The 16369-nt window shown below is 40.6% G+C and overlaps 1 protein-coding gene across 3 annotated transcripts in view; it reads right to left on the bottom strand.

The window, feature by feature from the left end:
- The window catches only part of Oxsr1 (oxidative stress responsive kinase 1), an 86046-nt gene that overhangs the window by 37068 nt on the left and 32609 nt on the right, over positions 1 to 16369 (bottom strand). For all 3 annotated transcript variants that reach the window (XM_034484042.2, XM_076917342.1, XM_034484043.2), the window contains 3 exons: positions 13645 to 13786; positions 6066 to 6121; positions 361 to 470 (listed from right to left, as the gene is read on the bottom strand). In XM_034484042.2, coding sequence (XP_034339933.1) covers positions 361 to 470; positions 6066 to 6121; positions 13645 to 13786 — 308 coding nt within the window. The remainder of the gene's footprint in view (positions 1 to 360; positions 471 to 6065; positions 6122 to 13644; positions 13787 to 16369) is intronic.

The raw sequence follows: 16369 nt of genomic DNA on the forward strand, positions 1-16369 counted from the left end.
CACCGAGAGCAGCTGATGTGCAAGTGGGAAGGGAAGGGTACCAGCCGTGAAAGATCTAAGATGAACAACCCGTCATCTGGTCTGTACTAAGATATACTTTTAAGTTCTTGATTCTCGTAGTCCTTGAATTATTGTCGGTATACTCTTGCATTTCTTGTGTACTGTGCAGTTTTTGTTGTTTGCTTTGCTTTGCTTTGTACTGCAGTAATATCTTTCCTTAGACTGAGCTCTAAACCAATCAACAGAAACATGCATTTCATGCATCTAACATGGAACATCGATCAAACATAAGCACTAAGGTTTGTGGCTTGGTTTAACAACAAAATCCTGATCCACTTCAGAAACAGAACCCAACAGTACCTGCTCCATAACTTCCGGTGCCATCCAGCATGGGGTGCCAACAAACGTCTTTCTCACTTTATTTCTGGTAATGTCACCACCAGTGGCTAAAAAAGCACTAACACCAAAATCTGAAACAGAACAGACAGCACAGCAGTCGTTACGGTCTGAACAGGAAATCTCCCCCACGTCTCACCAACCTGGGCTGGCTGCCAACAGATGGGCTGTGGGACAAGCTAGTCCTGAGAGTTCTGTATAGTCAATGATGAATCCCTGTAGAGTGAGAAGATGACAGTTGAGGAGAGGATGTGGCGGTCTGGACCTACTAGGAGAAGAGTGGTCAATGCTCTGGAAAAACCCTGTGTTACAGGCCCCTTCTTGCTGCTCTCAGCTTCCTGATAGCCATGCACAGCTTCCACCTCCCAAACGCTCTCAAGATGCTCTCATTCTGCTTGCCTCAGAGTTAGGGCTACCATCCAAATCAATGGGATTAGTTAGCCCTGGACTAAAACCCTTAAAACCAACGCCCCACCCCCAAACCCACAGAATCAAAGAATATATTTGAAATCACAACTGAAAAATTATTAATATCCAGAATATACAAAGAATAACTATATTCCAGTGCTGAAGAGTCAGAAGCCAATATAGGCTACAAAGCCAGATTCTGTCTTTAAAAAAAAAAAAAAAAAAAGGGAGGGGGTGGAGAAAGGAAAAAGGTCTACAATTCAGCAGCAACCAAAAAACACATTTAAAAGAGCATGCCAAAACCACAAGATTGACATAAAGTAGATGACAAAAAAAAACCTAGAAGCTAGACACAGTGGCATACAGCTTTAATTCCAGCAGAGGCAAGCTGATCTCTCTGAGTTCCAGACTATCCTGATCTATACAGTGAGTTCCAGGCTAGCTAGGGCTAGCTATATAGTGGAAAAAAAAAAAACCATTATAAAAGAAAAAAAATTAAAAACTAGAAAATTAGTTTTGTTATAGATGTTGAGAAACTGAAATTCTTATGAATTATAGATATGAATGAAAATGGGTACAATTACTATATATAATACTTTTTTAAAAAAGCTAATGTAAAATCATCATATGATCCACCTTCTAAGAACATATATCCAGAAGAAAATAAGCCAGGCATGATAACACATGGCCACAGTTCTAGCACAGAAAACAGGAGCTGGGGGTGTCAGAAGTTCAAGCTAGTCTGGACTACATAAAATAAGAGAGAAGGGAAAAGGGAAGACAGGAGGGGGAAAAAGAAAGGATGGGAACAGGAGCTGAGATAGTTATCCAGTTTATAGCAACATTTTCAAAATAGACAAAAAGAAACAATTTGCCTATTCACTGATAGATCAATGTGTAAAAAAAAATGTGGTGTATGTGAATCTGTGGGTTGTATTTTTAGGTGTACACTATCTGTATGTGAATCTGTGGGTTGTATTTTTAGGTGTACACTATCTGTATGTGAATCTGTGGGTTGTATTTTTATGTGTACACTATCTGTATGTGAATCTGTGGGTTGTATTTTTAGGTGTACACTATCTGTATGTGAATCTGTGGGTTGTATTTTTATGTGTACACTATCTGTATGTGAATCTGTGGGTTGTATTTTTATGTGTACACTATCTGTATGTGAATCTGTGGGTTGTATTTTTAGGTGTACACTATCTGTATGTGAATCTGTGGGTTGTATTTTTAGGTGTACACTATCTGTATGTGAATCTGTGGGTTGTATTTTTATGTGTACACTATCTGTATGTGAATCTGTGGGTTGTATTTTTAGGTGTACACTATCTGTATGTGAATCTGTGGGTTGTATTTTTAGGTGTACACTATCTGTATGTGAATCTGTGGGTTGTATTTTTAGGTGTACACTATCTGTATGTGAATCTGTGGGTTGTATTTTTAGGTGTACACTATCTGTATGTGAATCTGTGGGTTGTATTTTTAGGTGTACACTATCTGTATGTGAATCTGTGGGTTGTATTTTTATGTGTACACTATCTGTATGTGAATCTGTGGGTTGTATTTTTAGGTGTACACTATCTGTATGTGAATCTGTGGGTTGTATTTTTAGGTGTACACTATCTGTATGTGAATCTGTGGGTTGTATTTTTAGGTGTACACTATCTGTATGTGAATCTGTGGGTTGTATTTTTAGGTGTACACTATCTGTATGTGAATCTGTGGGTTGTATTTTTAGGTGTACACTATCTGTATGTGAATCTGTGGGTTGTATTTTTAGGTGTACACTATCTGTATGTGAATCTGTGGGTTGTATTTTTATGTGTACACTATCTGTATGTGAATCTGTGGGTTGTATTTTTAGGTGTACACTATCTGTATGTGAATCTGTGGGTTGTATTTTTAGGTGTACACTATCTGTATGTGAATCTGTGGGTTGTATTTTTAGGTGTACACTATCTGTATGTGAATCTGTGGGTTGTATTTTTAGGTGTACACTATCTGTATGTGAATCTGTGGGTTGTATTTTTAGGTGTACACTATCTGTATGTGAATCTGTGGGTTGTATTTTTAGGTGTACACTATCTGTATGTGAATCTGTGGGTTGTATTTTTAGGTGTACACTATCTGTATGTGAATCTGTGGGTTGTATTTTTATGTGTACACTATCTGTATGTGAATCTGTGGGTTGTATTTTTAGGTGTACACTATCTGTATGTGAATCTGTGGGTTGTATTTTTATGTGTACACTATCTGTATGTGAATCTGTGGGTTGTATTTTTAGGTGTACACTATCTGTATGTGAATCTGTGGGTTGTATTTTTAGGTGTACACTATCTGTATGTGAATCTGTGGGTTGTATTTTTAGGTGTACACTATCTGTATGTGAATCTGTGGGTTGTATTTTTAGGTGTACACTATCTGTATGTGAATCTGTGGGTTGTATTTTTATGTGTACACTATCTGTATGTGAATCTGTGGGTTGTATTTTTATGTGTACACTATCTGTATGTGAATCTGTGGGTTGTATTTTTATGTGTACACTATCTGTATGTGAATCTGTGGGTTGTATTTTTAGGTGTACACTATCTGTATGTGAATCTGTGGGTTGTATTTTTAGGTGTACACTATCTGTATGTGAATCTGTGGGTTGTATTTTTAGGTGTACACTATCTGTATGTGAATCTGTGGGTTGTATTTTTAGGTGTACACTATCTGTATGTGAATCTGTGGGTTGTATTTTTAGGTGTACACTATCTGTATGTGAATCTGTGGGTTGTATTTTTAGGTGTACACTATCTGTATGTGAATCTGTGGGTTGTATTTTTAGGTGTACACTATCTGTATGTGAATCTGTGGGTTGTATTTTTATGTGTACACTATCTCTTTCAGCCACAGAACCTCACACTTAAGAATGGTTAACATTGGTAAATTTTCCACTACAATACAACAAAAAAATAAATAAAATCATTTTAAATTAGCTAAGGAAACACTGTTGGTAAAGTCTGAGGACAGGACAGGTATAGGAAAGGGGAGAGAGGCAGCAGAGCTCTCTCACTGGACAGACAGACACTAGACAAAGGCCCTCGTGTTCAGCACATGTCCCAATATTATAATTTCACAACCTCTTCATGCTTTTTAGGTAGCTATGGTTGTATTAATTTTCATTATGTGGTATGCCGGTATGAAAACCAACCACAATTTACGTCTACTGTCTACTAGTAAAAGGCATTACGAATGTCCACACCTCATGATTAAGGCGACTGCCACGCGTGTAAGGATGAGTTTCTCTAGTCTACACAGTAGAAGCTATAGCTCAGGGTCTGCATTATGCACATCCTCAACTTTAATGATGTCACCACACTGATTCATACTTCTACCATCAGTCTGACTCTGTGTTCTTGCTCTACACCCATCAATTGGTTCTGTTGAGTATTTTGGTTGAGCCAGTCACTTGGCATTTAGTAACTGCTTTACGTTCAGTGTTTTACACTGGAATGCACTACATGTCTTTGCGCTACATCTTTCCCATCTTCATGTGAAGTACATACATGGAAGGGTGCTCACCTGTACATATTTGTGCAGATGCAGGAGAAAAATGCTAGATACTGTCCTCAATCACTGTCTTACATTTTTGTGTTTGTGTGTCATCTCATTTTTGAGACACGGTCTCTCACTGAGCCTTGAGCTCATGGTCTGGCATAGACTAGCTAGCTGGTGAGCCCCTGAAAGCTTCCCATCTCTGCTCACCTCCTCCAGTCAGGTTCAGACCCATGCAGCTGCATGAATATTAATGCTGGAATTACCCTACTCTGCGTCTTGTCTTTGGTGGAAAAGTGTTTCTCTTTTGACAAAAAGAAGGTTCATGTTAAAGGAGTCAACTTTATGTTGGATACAATATCACCTTACTTCAGGATTTAAAGGTACTTGTTAAATTATCTTTTAAAAGCTAAATATTATCCTGATTTACTTGATTATTGTAGCAGTCTGGTGCCAAACAGAAGGAGGTTGGTCAAAACAGCCATTGTGGGAAGACATGACTTCCAGTCTTATCCCTAAGCTCTAAAACTACCAAAACTGTGCTCCCTAAAAGGCAGAGACTCCACATCACCCTGTGCTGTCCCTTCTTCCAATGCTGTGATTTGCTTTCCCTGACTCATGACTCAAGGTCATATAGCTCACTCATACTTAGGAGTCAAGAGGGACAGGAGCTGATCACACCGCGTTCCCAGTCAAGACCAGCAAGCCACCGATGACTGTGTTCATGCCAGTGCTCAGCTGGGCCTCCTTCCATTCAGCACAGCAGCTAGCACACAAAATGGTGCCACCCGCATGCAGAGTGAGACAGCCCAGTTCAATTAACCTAATTCAGAAAATCCCCCACATGTCCACAGACCAGCCTGATCTACACAATTACTTATGGAGACTTCTGTCCCAGGCTCTAGAGTGAGTAAAGTTGACAATTAAAACTTACCATCACAGCCAGGCAGTGGTGGCGCACGCCTTTACTCCCAGCACTTGGGAGGCAGAGGCAGGCGGATTTCTGAGTTCAAGGCCAGCCTGGTCTACAGAGTGAGTTCCAGGACAGCCAGAGCTACACAGAGAAACCCTGTCTCCAAAAACAAAACAAACAAACAAACAACAAAAAAAAACTTACCATCACAACTCTGGATAAAAGCAACTATGCATCACGTTTCACCAAAGGTTTCTCCTTTAAATAAGCAAGACTGCCATGAGACAGAACCCTATCAGAAGTCCTTACACCTAACGAAGGTGCGAAGTGGGAAAACAGGAAGCAATGAGTAATGGCCAGAAAATACCTAAGAGTGGTAGAGGCCATCATTGGAAGGTGCTTACACAGAAAGATGTCCCGAGAACAGGATCATCAGATACAAAGAAAACAAAAGACAAAAAGGTGGTTCTGCTGGCTATTATATCAGAATAAAAAGACATACTGTGAGCCGGGGTGGTAGTTCAGTGGGTGAAGTCTTTTCCACACAAGCATGAGGACCTAGGTCTGGATCCCAGCACCTACACAGATGCTAGGCAGGCATGGTAGCCACTTGCAATGATGAATGCTCAGGATGCTCTGAGGCAAGGTGACCACAAGTGCACTCACAAATGTGAAAGCACATACGTGCATGATGTGTGACACACCCACACACATATACTCACACTCACACATAGTCGCACATGTGCGCATGTGCGCACACAAACACACACACACACCCCAAAAGCACAGCCCTGCTCATTGTTACCTGCAATCTGCACAGAGCCGTCTTCTCCTAGAAGAATGTTTCCAGCTTTCACATCTCTTCAAAGGAAAAAAACACCATCAAACATTTGTTCTTTAGAATGGCAAAATTTAAGCAACTGTTTATTTACAAAACATTACCCTAGGTGAGTACCCTTCTATGTATGTACTTCACATTAATAAATATTGCTTTATATTAAAGAGTATTAATGCCAATAAAAATTTTTAAATTTTAGCCATTTATACTATAATCCAAACATAAAATATAAAACTATAAGAAGGAACATAACTTTTTAGACAACCTAGAAAACTAAAGCTCATTAATATCGATTGGGTTAATAATGGCCAAAGAAAGTAACCCTCATCTAGCCTTACCTAATCCTTATTGCTGAAACACACTAATTTTTTTCTATATAAACTAAATGCTAAAAAATGGTGAATCGCCGGGCGATGGTGACACACGCCTTTAATCCCAGTACTTGGGAGGCAGAGGCAGGTGGATTTCTTAGTTCGAGGCCAGCCTGGTCTACAGAGTGAGTTCCAGGACAGCCAGGGCTACACAGAAAAACCCTGTCTCGAAAAACCAAAAAATAAATAAATAAATAAAATTTAAAAATAAAAGTAATAATAAAAAATGGTGAATCATTCTCTTCCCAGTTCCTCAACCCTCATTTCTTTGTTTGTTTTGAAGTTTTGCTATATAACTCAAGCTGGTGTCTATCTCATGATCCTCCTGCCTCAACAACCCAAATACATCGGGATAGAGATGTGCTTTCAATATATTCTGAAGGGGTAAGCTTCATATAATGTAACTTTTATTTTTTATATATATGTACACACACACATATACACATACATACATATATACACATACATATATATTCACTTATAGCATATTGACATAAAATAATTCTCAAAGGAATCAGAATAAAATGGCAAAAAGTGATCTTTAGACAAGAGCATTGGAATTTAAGAAAAAGATGTTTTAAATGCTTTAAATAAAAATTGAAAAGAAAATGTAACACCTTAAGCTTAGTTTCCCATTGTTAACACCTTGTATCCATGTAGTACTTTTGTTAGGTTCCAGGCAGTACATGTGTCCAGAAATGAGCTCAAGGCGGACTGCAGAGAATCTATGGTGGTTAAATCAAAGCCATCATTCCTCAAGAACTTGTGAAATGGGTTCAGGTCCACCACTGCCACACACCTGTGATTGCACATGAAAGCCCATGCTGGCCTCCAAGCCCCCTCAGTCCCTTTTCACACACACTTGCTGTAAGTTCCAATCAGGCCCTTCTGGCCTCCCTGATTTCCACACTGTGCACTATGCTCATCAGCCCCCAGGCTTCTGGGATGTCCACTGCTCTCATAACTCTCTTGAAGATGATCCTGACCATATCTACCTCCAGTATGTTTCTTTTCTCTCTGCCCTCAACTTTTTCAGATGCATCTGCCTGTTCTCACTTTTATCCATGAGAGCCATCATAGAGTGGACATTTCAGTGATTTCTTTACTGTGTCCCTCACATCCACACAGCTTAGTCAGGTTCCCTTATTTTTTAACCAATGTTCCTTTTCTATCCAAGACTCCATCCAGGACAGCTAATTGTATTTAGCAGCCAGGTCTCCTTAGGCTCTCCACAGTGACAGTTTCTCAGACAGTCCTTGCTTTTGGTGACCTTGGCAGTTGTGAGGCATATGTATATGACATTTCTCACGTGGCTAGATGGTGTTAGATTTCTGAAAGGAGATCACAGGCATGCAGTCCTCATAGTGACATATAAAAGGTACATTCATGGTGTCAACAGTTCCATCTGGTGAAATTGAGAGGACTAGGGTTTTTCCTATTCACCATTTTGATTTTGAGCTGTTTGAACACAGAATCACATGCAGGTCTGTCTCACCTGTGTAGGTTATGTTAGCATTCCTTCTAGGCTCTGCCCAACAGTTACCTGGCAACAGCCAGGTAGGCCTAGCATACTATAAAAGAGGCTGTTTGCCCCCTCCTCTCTCTCTTACTCTTTCTGCCCTTTCTTTCTCTAACCTCTTTCTCCCTCTCTTCCCCTTTCCTGCCCCATGCGTTCCTGGCCAGCCTCTCCTCTCTCTTCTTCTCTCTTTTCTTTCTCTCCTCCCCCCTTCTCTCTTTCTCTGCCTCTATTCCCTTCTCAATTCACCTTCCCATGCCCTACCTAAATAAACTCTATTCTATACCACACCCATGGTATGGCTGGTATCTCAGAGAGAAGGGATGCCCCTGCATGGGCCTACAGAGACACCCTTCCCACCTCACTCTACCTTGCTCTACAAAACATCCTGGCTTTTCCTTTTTTTTTTTTTTTTTAAAATAAAGCACAACAGGTAACACTATAAGTCATATGGAGGTCTTTCCTGCATAGGTGACACTATTAAGCTTTTATATTTCATGAGGCACTGGTCCATCTTCCAACAGAGTCTTATGCTAAGCAACTATTTTTCTTGATTAATTTGCCATAGTCTGTATTTCTATTTCAAACTAAACATGTAATCTGCAGAAGCAGCTTCAGAGGGAAAAGCAAAGGAAGGACAGGGTTCACTGAACACTCTAGGATGCCAGGCAGGCCTCACAAGTAACAGACAAGGGACCTTCAGGATGCCAAACATAGTTGTCAGCTAAAGAACTTGTTTTGTTGTTTTGTCCCCACCCCATACAAACATACCCGAGATAGGGTCTTTCTGTGTAGCACTGGCTATCCTGAAACTCACTCTATAGATCAAGCTGGCCTTGAATTCAGAGATCCCCCTGCCTCTGCCTCCTGAATGCTAGTACTAAAGGCATGGGCCACCATCAGCAGACTAAAGAATTTGTTTTACTGTCCCAGACAATCGCAGGCACTTCTGCAGCCTGCAGGCCGGCCTGCTTAGTGCCTCACAACTACTCTGCTCGCTGGGCTCACACATGGCAGCTACAGGTGCCACCTAAAGATGAAAGGAATGCAATGGACAGACTTGGATTTTTCCACTTTATAGAAAACTTGAAAAGAGATTAAAAGAAGCAATGATTCACAACCAAAAAGTAGAAATATACTAGATTAGCAACTCAAAGATGTCTAACACTTGTTAAAGCTAATGTCTTTGCTAGGAAAAACACTAGGGCACACAGAGAGCAAGGATTAGAACAACATGTTCATTCTAATCATAATCTTTGAAGTCAGCGCTAGTCAACTAAGAACCCACATTCCAGAACCAGGCTCATCCCCACCTACAATGACTTAGTGCCTATGGCCAGCCCAGTCATTACTAACAGTTAAAGCCACGTTTTCATTGTATTTTCCCTATGTGTGTGCCCCATACCCCCATTAAACATGCCATCATATGTGGGTTGTTGTGGCATACCTTTGGCCCTATCACCAAGATACTCTTTATCACAGAACCCTTCAGTCAGCCTGAGCACAAGGATCACACATCTTCAATCCTAGCCATCAGGAGGCAGAGGCAGACAGATCTCTGAGTTTAAGGCTACCAGCTCTACCTAACAAGTTCCAGGCCAGCCACAGCTACATACTGAGACTCTGTCTCAATGAAAACAAAAACAAAAATTCCAAAGAAAGCTAGAAATAGAACACAAGAACATTTGTCAGTTTAACAGAGGCCTTGTTCCAAAGACACCCTTCCCTAGTACAGTCGCATGTATATAGGTGTAATAAGGTATATATAGGTGTGGTGTTTGTGTGTGTAAAGGCACAGGAGAAGAAGAGACAGACCAAAAGACAAACAGATATGAAGAAAAACAGAGAAATTTGTTGGATAAATTTAGTCTCTATCTTTTGAGATTATCGTTTAGAAGTCAAGGGGAAAAAAAGATTGTTTTCAAAAATCTTTAAATCTCAAAATTAAGAAAATCTGTTATCAATAGAGCTCTTGCAAGAAATGTTGAAAGTACTTCTGAGACCCCCCAGGTCTACCAAGGCAGGCAGACCATAGTGGATGAAATCTCCCAGAAAGAAGCTACATCCTGTACTCAAGTTTCTACAAGGCTGATTATCTGATTACAACTTCAAAGACTTGAGAAGTTAGAATGTTGCAGGTCCAGAGCCTGATTCAAATTTATCTGGGGTTATCTATAGCCCCCTTGTTAGCCTGCCTCCCTACCCTGCTCAATCTAACATGTTTTGAGACTATCTGATGAGACCTTTTGAACTGTACTGACTTAGCAGAGCACCAGCTCCCACCAACCACAACCTAAGAATTAATTCATCAGACAGCATCTGAGACTGGAAGGCTGGAACTGAGGTTTCCACCTCACGTTTCTACCACTGTATTCAGAAAGTGTCTTGGTTTATGACCTTCTTTGTTCTGTTTCTATGAAGATTTCATGAAATTGCTATCTCACTGAAAATGACATTTAGAGTAATCTAATTCTGTGTTCCTAAGCCAGGAGCACTCACACTGGCTCCAGAATAAACAGGTTTTCATCCCTTTAAGGCAAGGACTATTTGTATCGTCTACATCCTGATGAGCAACACACCTCTGGCCAGAGCTCTGACACTCAGACTCATGTGGTTAGAAGTGGTGGGCAACATCTACACAGTGACATTGCTAACAAAAACCGCCTTCTGAGGGCTGCCATGAAGAAAGATAAAAGTTAACTCTACAATCTGTGGTTGCAGTCCAACTAGAAACAAAGACACTGAAGACACATTTGCTCACTGGACACACAGGCCTTTGCTACCACTACACTTCTGCCCACTACAAGGATGTGTATACAAAGGGCAGAGAGGGCTTCAAAAGAGCCTGGTCAAAAACTGCTGGACTGTAGTGCCACCACCCCAGGCTCTACCAAGAAATATCCTAACATCCACGGAAGTACAGAAGTGCTATATGAGTATACCTCTACTCATTCATCAGGTTTCAGAACAAAAAGAATGTAAACAAAGTACAGGAGAAGCAGACAGTGACCACACACTAGAAGGGGCTGGGGAAGAAGGAAGCAGAGGGGAGAGGAAGAGGACAGACAAAGCAAAGGGAGAAGGGAGGGAGAGGGGGAGAAAGGATCGAAGAATTACTAAAAATTCTACTGGGAGATTCACCTTCCTAGAAGCAAATTTATGATAGCAGAATAATTTTCAAGACAGAATTATTAACCTAAAGGACAGACAAAAAAAAAAAATCAAGGGTGTTTTCAGAAATCTAAGACAAAAGCAAACATGTTGACAACCATGAAAAAACAGCCAACCAAGGAAACAGAAAAGGAAAAATAACCTACAAATGCAAAAGAAAGAAAGAAAGAAAGAAACAAACAAACAAACAAACAAACCACACATAAAAAACAATGTGTGTGCCCAATAGCAGCACAGTGAAACTGTTAAAACCCAACCCAGAAGGGGAGAATATGCTGAGAGCAAAGAGAGAAGAAGCACTCATGCAGGGCATGGGAGTTACAAAGTTAACGCTGCCTTAATGTTGGCACAATGGTGGCCACAAGGTAATGAGACATATCAGAAGTACTGAACTGAGAGACGGCTCGATGTAGAGTGCATTCTGCTTTGGCAGAGGGCCCAAGTTTGGTCGCTAGCACCCACAATCAGTCAAGAACCTGTAACTCCAGCTCCAGAGACTATGACATCCTCTCCATACACCAAGCACACACACAATAGACAAGTGTAAGTGCAGACGTTCATGGATACACATAAACATGTTTTTTAAAAAACCCTACTGCTGAAGATGCCATACACTTTGGTTGCAGGACATAGAGAAATCAAGCTGGAACTGAGCTAGAAGCCTTCTTCCTGCTGAATAGCCATTGCAGCGAACACTTACGCAGGCCGCAAGGAGAAGAGCATGACTCAGGTGTCAGCCTGACACACACTAGAGTCAACTGAGAAAAGGATCCTCAACCCAAGAATTGCCTAAGGCCATGTCTGTGAGGAATTTTATTACTTCCTAATGGATACCGGAGGGTCTAGTCAACTGTGGGCAGTGCCATCCCCGGGCAGGTAGACTGGGCAGTACAAGCTACCTGAGCAAACCAGTAAGCAGCATTCCTTCATAGCTACCACTTAAAATTTATACATTGATTTGTAAGTTAAATAAACCCCATCTCACTGCAAGCTGCTTTTGGTCATGGCATTAATCGCAACAACAGAAAGCAACATAAAACACAGAAAAAAAACTAATCGACGACAGTCTGTCTTACAGTATGTCTTACTTAGCTATGAACTTTCGGCTTCAGTGTCAGTCGGTCAGGCAAGATCTGTCAACTGATATATGACTGCTGTGGAAGTAACCAACCACTATCTGACTGGACTTGATACCCTCTCCACAGCCTGCACGAGGAGGAAAGGGCTTGAGACCACATGTCCAGTGTCTATCACTCACTCTAGACTGTGCTGACTATCTAAAAAGAAAAAATTAAAGCTCTAACTAAAATAGTATTCATTTACAAAGAACTTTTCAATAATTTGGAAAAATATTTAAGATATAAATATAGGACTGGAGTTCAAGGCCAGCCTAGTCCACAGAGTGAGTTCCAGGACAGCCAGGGCTATATAGAGAAAACCTGTCCTAAAAAACAAAAACAACAAACAAACAAACAATAAATAAATAAATAAATAAATAAAGGGCTGGAGAGATGGCTCAGTGGTTAAGAGCACTGACTGCTCTTCCAGAGATCCTGAGTTCAATTCCCAGCAAACACATGGTGACTCACAACCATCTGTAATGGGATCCGATGCCCTCTTCTGGTGTGTCTGAAGACAGTGGCAGTGTACTCACACACATAAACTAAATAAATTCGTTAATTTTTAAAAAGATATAAAAATAAAATGAGAAGAGCAATAGACAGTATGGACAAGGTGGTATATGCCTGTGACTCCAGGGCCTGGACAGTTAAGGCAAAGGGATCAGGGGTTGAAATCAGCCTGGGCAAGTTAGCAAGACTCTTAAAAGTTGGAATGGTATTTTGGTTTTTTGGGGTTTTTTGGTTTGGTTTGGTTTGGTTTGGTTTGGTTTGGCTTGGTTTGTTTTTTTACGGCTAACAATATACAGCTCTGTTGTAAAATACTTGTATAACATGAACAAGAGTCTGAGTTCAATCCCTAACACCTCAAAAATGAGAGACAAAATTATATAAATACCATTATCTTAAGCACTTTAAGAAAGAGAAAAGAAAATAGAAACCAATATTCCAAACCAGTGAGTGTCTTCTTGGCAGAAAGCAATTTTTTTTCATTTTCCAACTTTACTAAAATACCACTTTTGTTTGTTCGTTCTTTGAGAGAGGGCCTTACTATCTAGCCCTGGCTATCCCCAAACCTGCATGTAGACCAGGCTGTACTCAAACTCAACAGACATCCACCTGCCTCTGCCTCCCAAGTGCTAGGATTAAAGGCATGACTGGCTTACTTTTTGTTTTGTTTTTTAATATTTATCACTTTCTTAATATTTATAGGTTGTATATAATTCACACTGTAATAAGCAAAACAAACTGAAACTAGCAATGCAAAAAGTACAGGGTTCAGAAGTAAAACAAATTCATAAATAAAAGAAAGTGTCTTCAATGAGACAAAGCACAGCCTGCACTTGCTATCAAGGTGGACACTCACGCACCTGTGAATCTGCCCATTCTTATGTAGGTATTCCAATCCTTCTAAGACTTCTCGCAGGATGGTAGCGATGGTTGGCTCATCCAGAACTCCACTCTTATGCTCCCCCTTTGCCACAATGTGTTTAATAATATCCAGAACAGAACCTGAAAACAGAAAACACAGCCCTCTAAAAATTGTAACTCATTCAATAATCCAAACCACTTAGAACATTCACATAAAATAAATTATGTAAGAAAAAAAGGAAAACATAGCAAATACAAGAAAATACAGAGGCTTCAGACTGGAAATTTCAGCCTAAAACAGAGAGTAATTAATACCCCGTGGTATGCTACACAGCATGTCCTTTAGACCTCTAGTGAGAACCTGGAAAGGCTAGTGTAGAATTTCTAGTCCTCTCTGAAGAATCCCCTGGGTAAACCACACCAATCAGTAACACTCTAAATATAAAATACCACAAACCAAACAAGTTTTCAACCTAGGTTAGATTGTGTAGTATTTTATAACTAAGATTGTAAAAATACAATTAAAATACAAGTCAAATCAATGAAGAAACACATGGAAAGTAAAAATCACAGCTATTCTTGGTTGTCAACTTGACTACATCCAAATTATCTAAAGCCCCCCAAAATAGAGGGGCACACCTGTGAGGGATTTTTGCTTAATTTGAAATAGCAAGGTCCACTTCTAATGCAGCTCTCTAACCTGAGACACACCTCCTGCTGGAAGTCTATATAAGGACGTAGAAGCTTCACTGCCTGCTTGCCCTTGCCATTGCTAGCAAATCCACTCCTTCACTGGCATCAGACTTCCGAATTGAACATCTACTAGATTCTTGAACCTTCTGTTCACAGGCAGCCACTGTTGGATTAGCTGGACCACAGCCTGTAAGTCATTCTAATAAGTCCCCTTTGTACCTCTCTAAGTCATTACTCTGAAGAACCCTAATACAATGATCAAGTACATAAATAAACCAGGCAAGGCAAAGGTAAAGCCAGGAATAAAAGCAACTTCAGCTCTCCCTGAAGTAATGCCCAGATGTCTCGGCAGTCCAACTCCTTTCAGGGTGAAGATGCTGTTCAACAAACACAACAGCTATAACTGCACAAGCCTGACAACCAAACTATTACACTCAAAAACTCTTGACAAAGACTCAAAAATGCATAGAAAGGACTCCATTGGTCTGCAGGCACTGTTCACCACCTATATTCTCCGCTCTCTCTAAAATTTTTCTTCAATAAAATAAAGCCACTAGGTCCCACTGAAAATGTACTATACTGAATATTCTTGCTTAGCTCACCTGAAGAAGTTAATTCAAATACATAGAAAATCGTAATCCAGGAGACCAGTGGTGCAGCTTGGTGGCAGAATGCCCTAGCCTCAGTTCTCAAAACCAAAACACTGCACCGCCAACACAAGCTTCTTTTAGATCCAATGACTTGAGTCAGGTGTGGTGGCTCATCAATACAATGCTAGCACGTGGAAAGTGCAGCAGGAGGGCTGGAGTTGGAGACCGTGCTCAGTGGCAACAGAGAGCTACACGGCAATCTCAACTACAGGAGATACGGCCGCAAAGTCCCCTCTCAAACAAAACAATCCCGGGACTCAAATGCCTGGTTTAGGAATAACAGCAGCAGCAGCAGCCAAGTACTTAAGAAAAAGAACTGACACTGAATCCGGTACTAAGGCTTCTAGAAGGCTTTTAAGCCTTTGGAGCAGTCCACAGAAGGCGACCATGAAGGAATACAGGTGTGGTCAAGCCTGACGCCTCAGTGGGCCACATTCCCTCCACACTAAGCAGGAAGAAAGAACACGAGAGATAAGAAGGAGGGTAATGATCTTCTTGGAAAGAAAGCAGACTAGAGACAATGAGCTTCAGAGCCTGAAGGACAAATATAGGAAGTGATGCCCCAGCTGCTCTTGGAGGCAGAGACAAGGGTCTACAGAGTGAATTCCTGTTCAGCCAGAGCTACACAGTGTAATAATACAGGCTTAAAATAAGAAAGAAAAAAGAAAGTACTCCCTACCTGAAGTTCCAGCACCCATGCCATATGAAGAGAAGGGAGGGGAGGAAAGAGGACGGAAGAGGGCAGAACTGGTTGCAAGTGAGAGTCTCATTATTCTGCCTCTGGGAGCCAGCCCACTACCACTCAGGACTTCCAGCAGGAGACGGCCACTTTACTCTGCTAGAGATAAGGAACCAGAGAGGTCCTAAATGCTACACAGCACTTCCTAGCACATCATTATAGGACAGCTTTCCCTTCCTTGACACTGGAGTTTATGAACCTGCAATCCAGAGGGCCTAGGGAGAAGTTCAGTTCCCTAGTTTAGCAAACACATCTTAAACCCTGAAGCAAATGGAATCAATGGTTCACTCTTCTAAAAAGGGCCACAAAAACTATTTAGCGAGAAGATAAAGTTCCATGTTTGAAACTTTAAGAATTTTTAAAATAAAGACTGGAAATAAGGAAACTCCTGATAGAATTTAAAATCAATAAAATGTATTCATCTGACAATTCTGCCCACACTTTATTCCTAGCATTCATGGCTCAAGCAGGATGTTTGTCATAAATTCAAGGCCAGCCTGTACTATACACTGAATTTCAGATTAGCCTAGCCCACAATAAGCTCCTGTCTCAAAACACCATAAAACAAAACAAAAATTAATGAAAATTTCAAGGAAGTCCTATTATATTATTATCTAGAACTTGTTACAAAATAAGACATGT

This window comes from Arvicanthis niloticus, chromosome 21 (genome assembly GCF_011762505.2).
Source record: "Arvicanthis niloticus isolate mArvNil1 chromosome 21, mArvNil1.pat.X, whole genome shotgun sequence".
Classification (NCBI taxonomy): Eukaryota; Metazoa; Chordata; class Mammalia; order Rodentia; family Muridae; genus Arvicanthis; species Arvicanthis niloticus.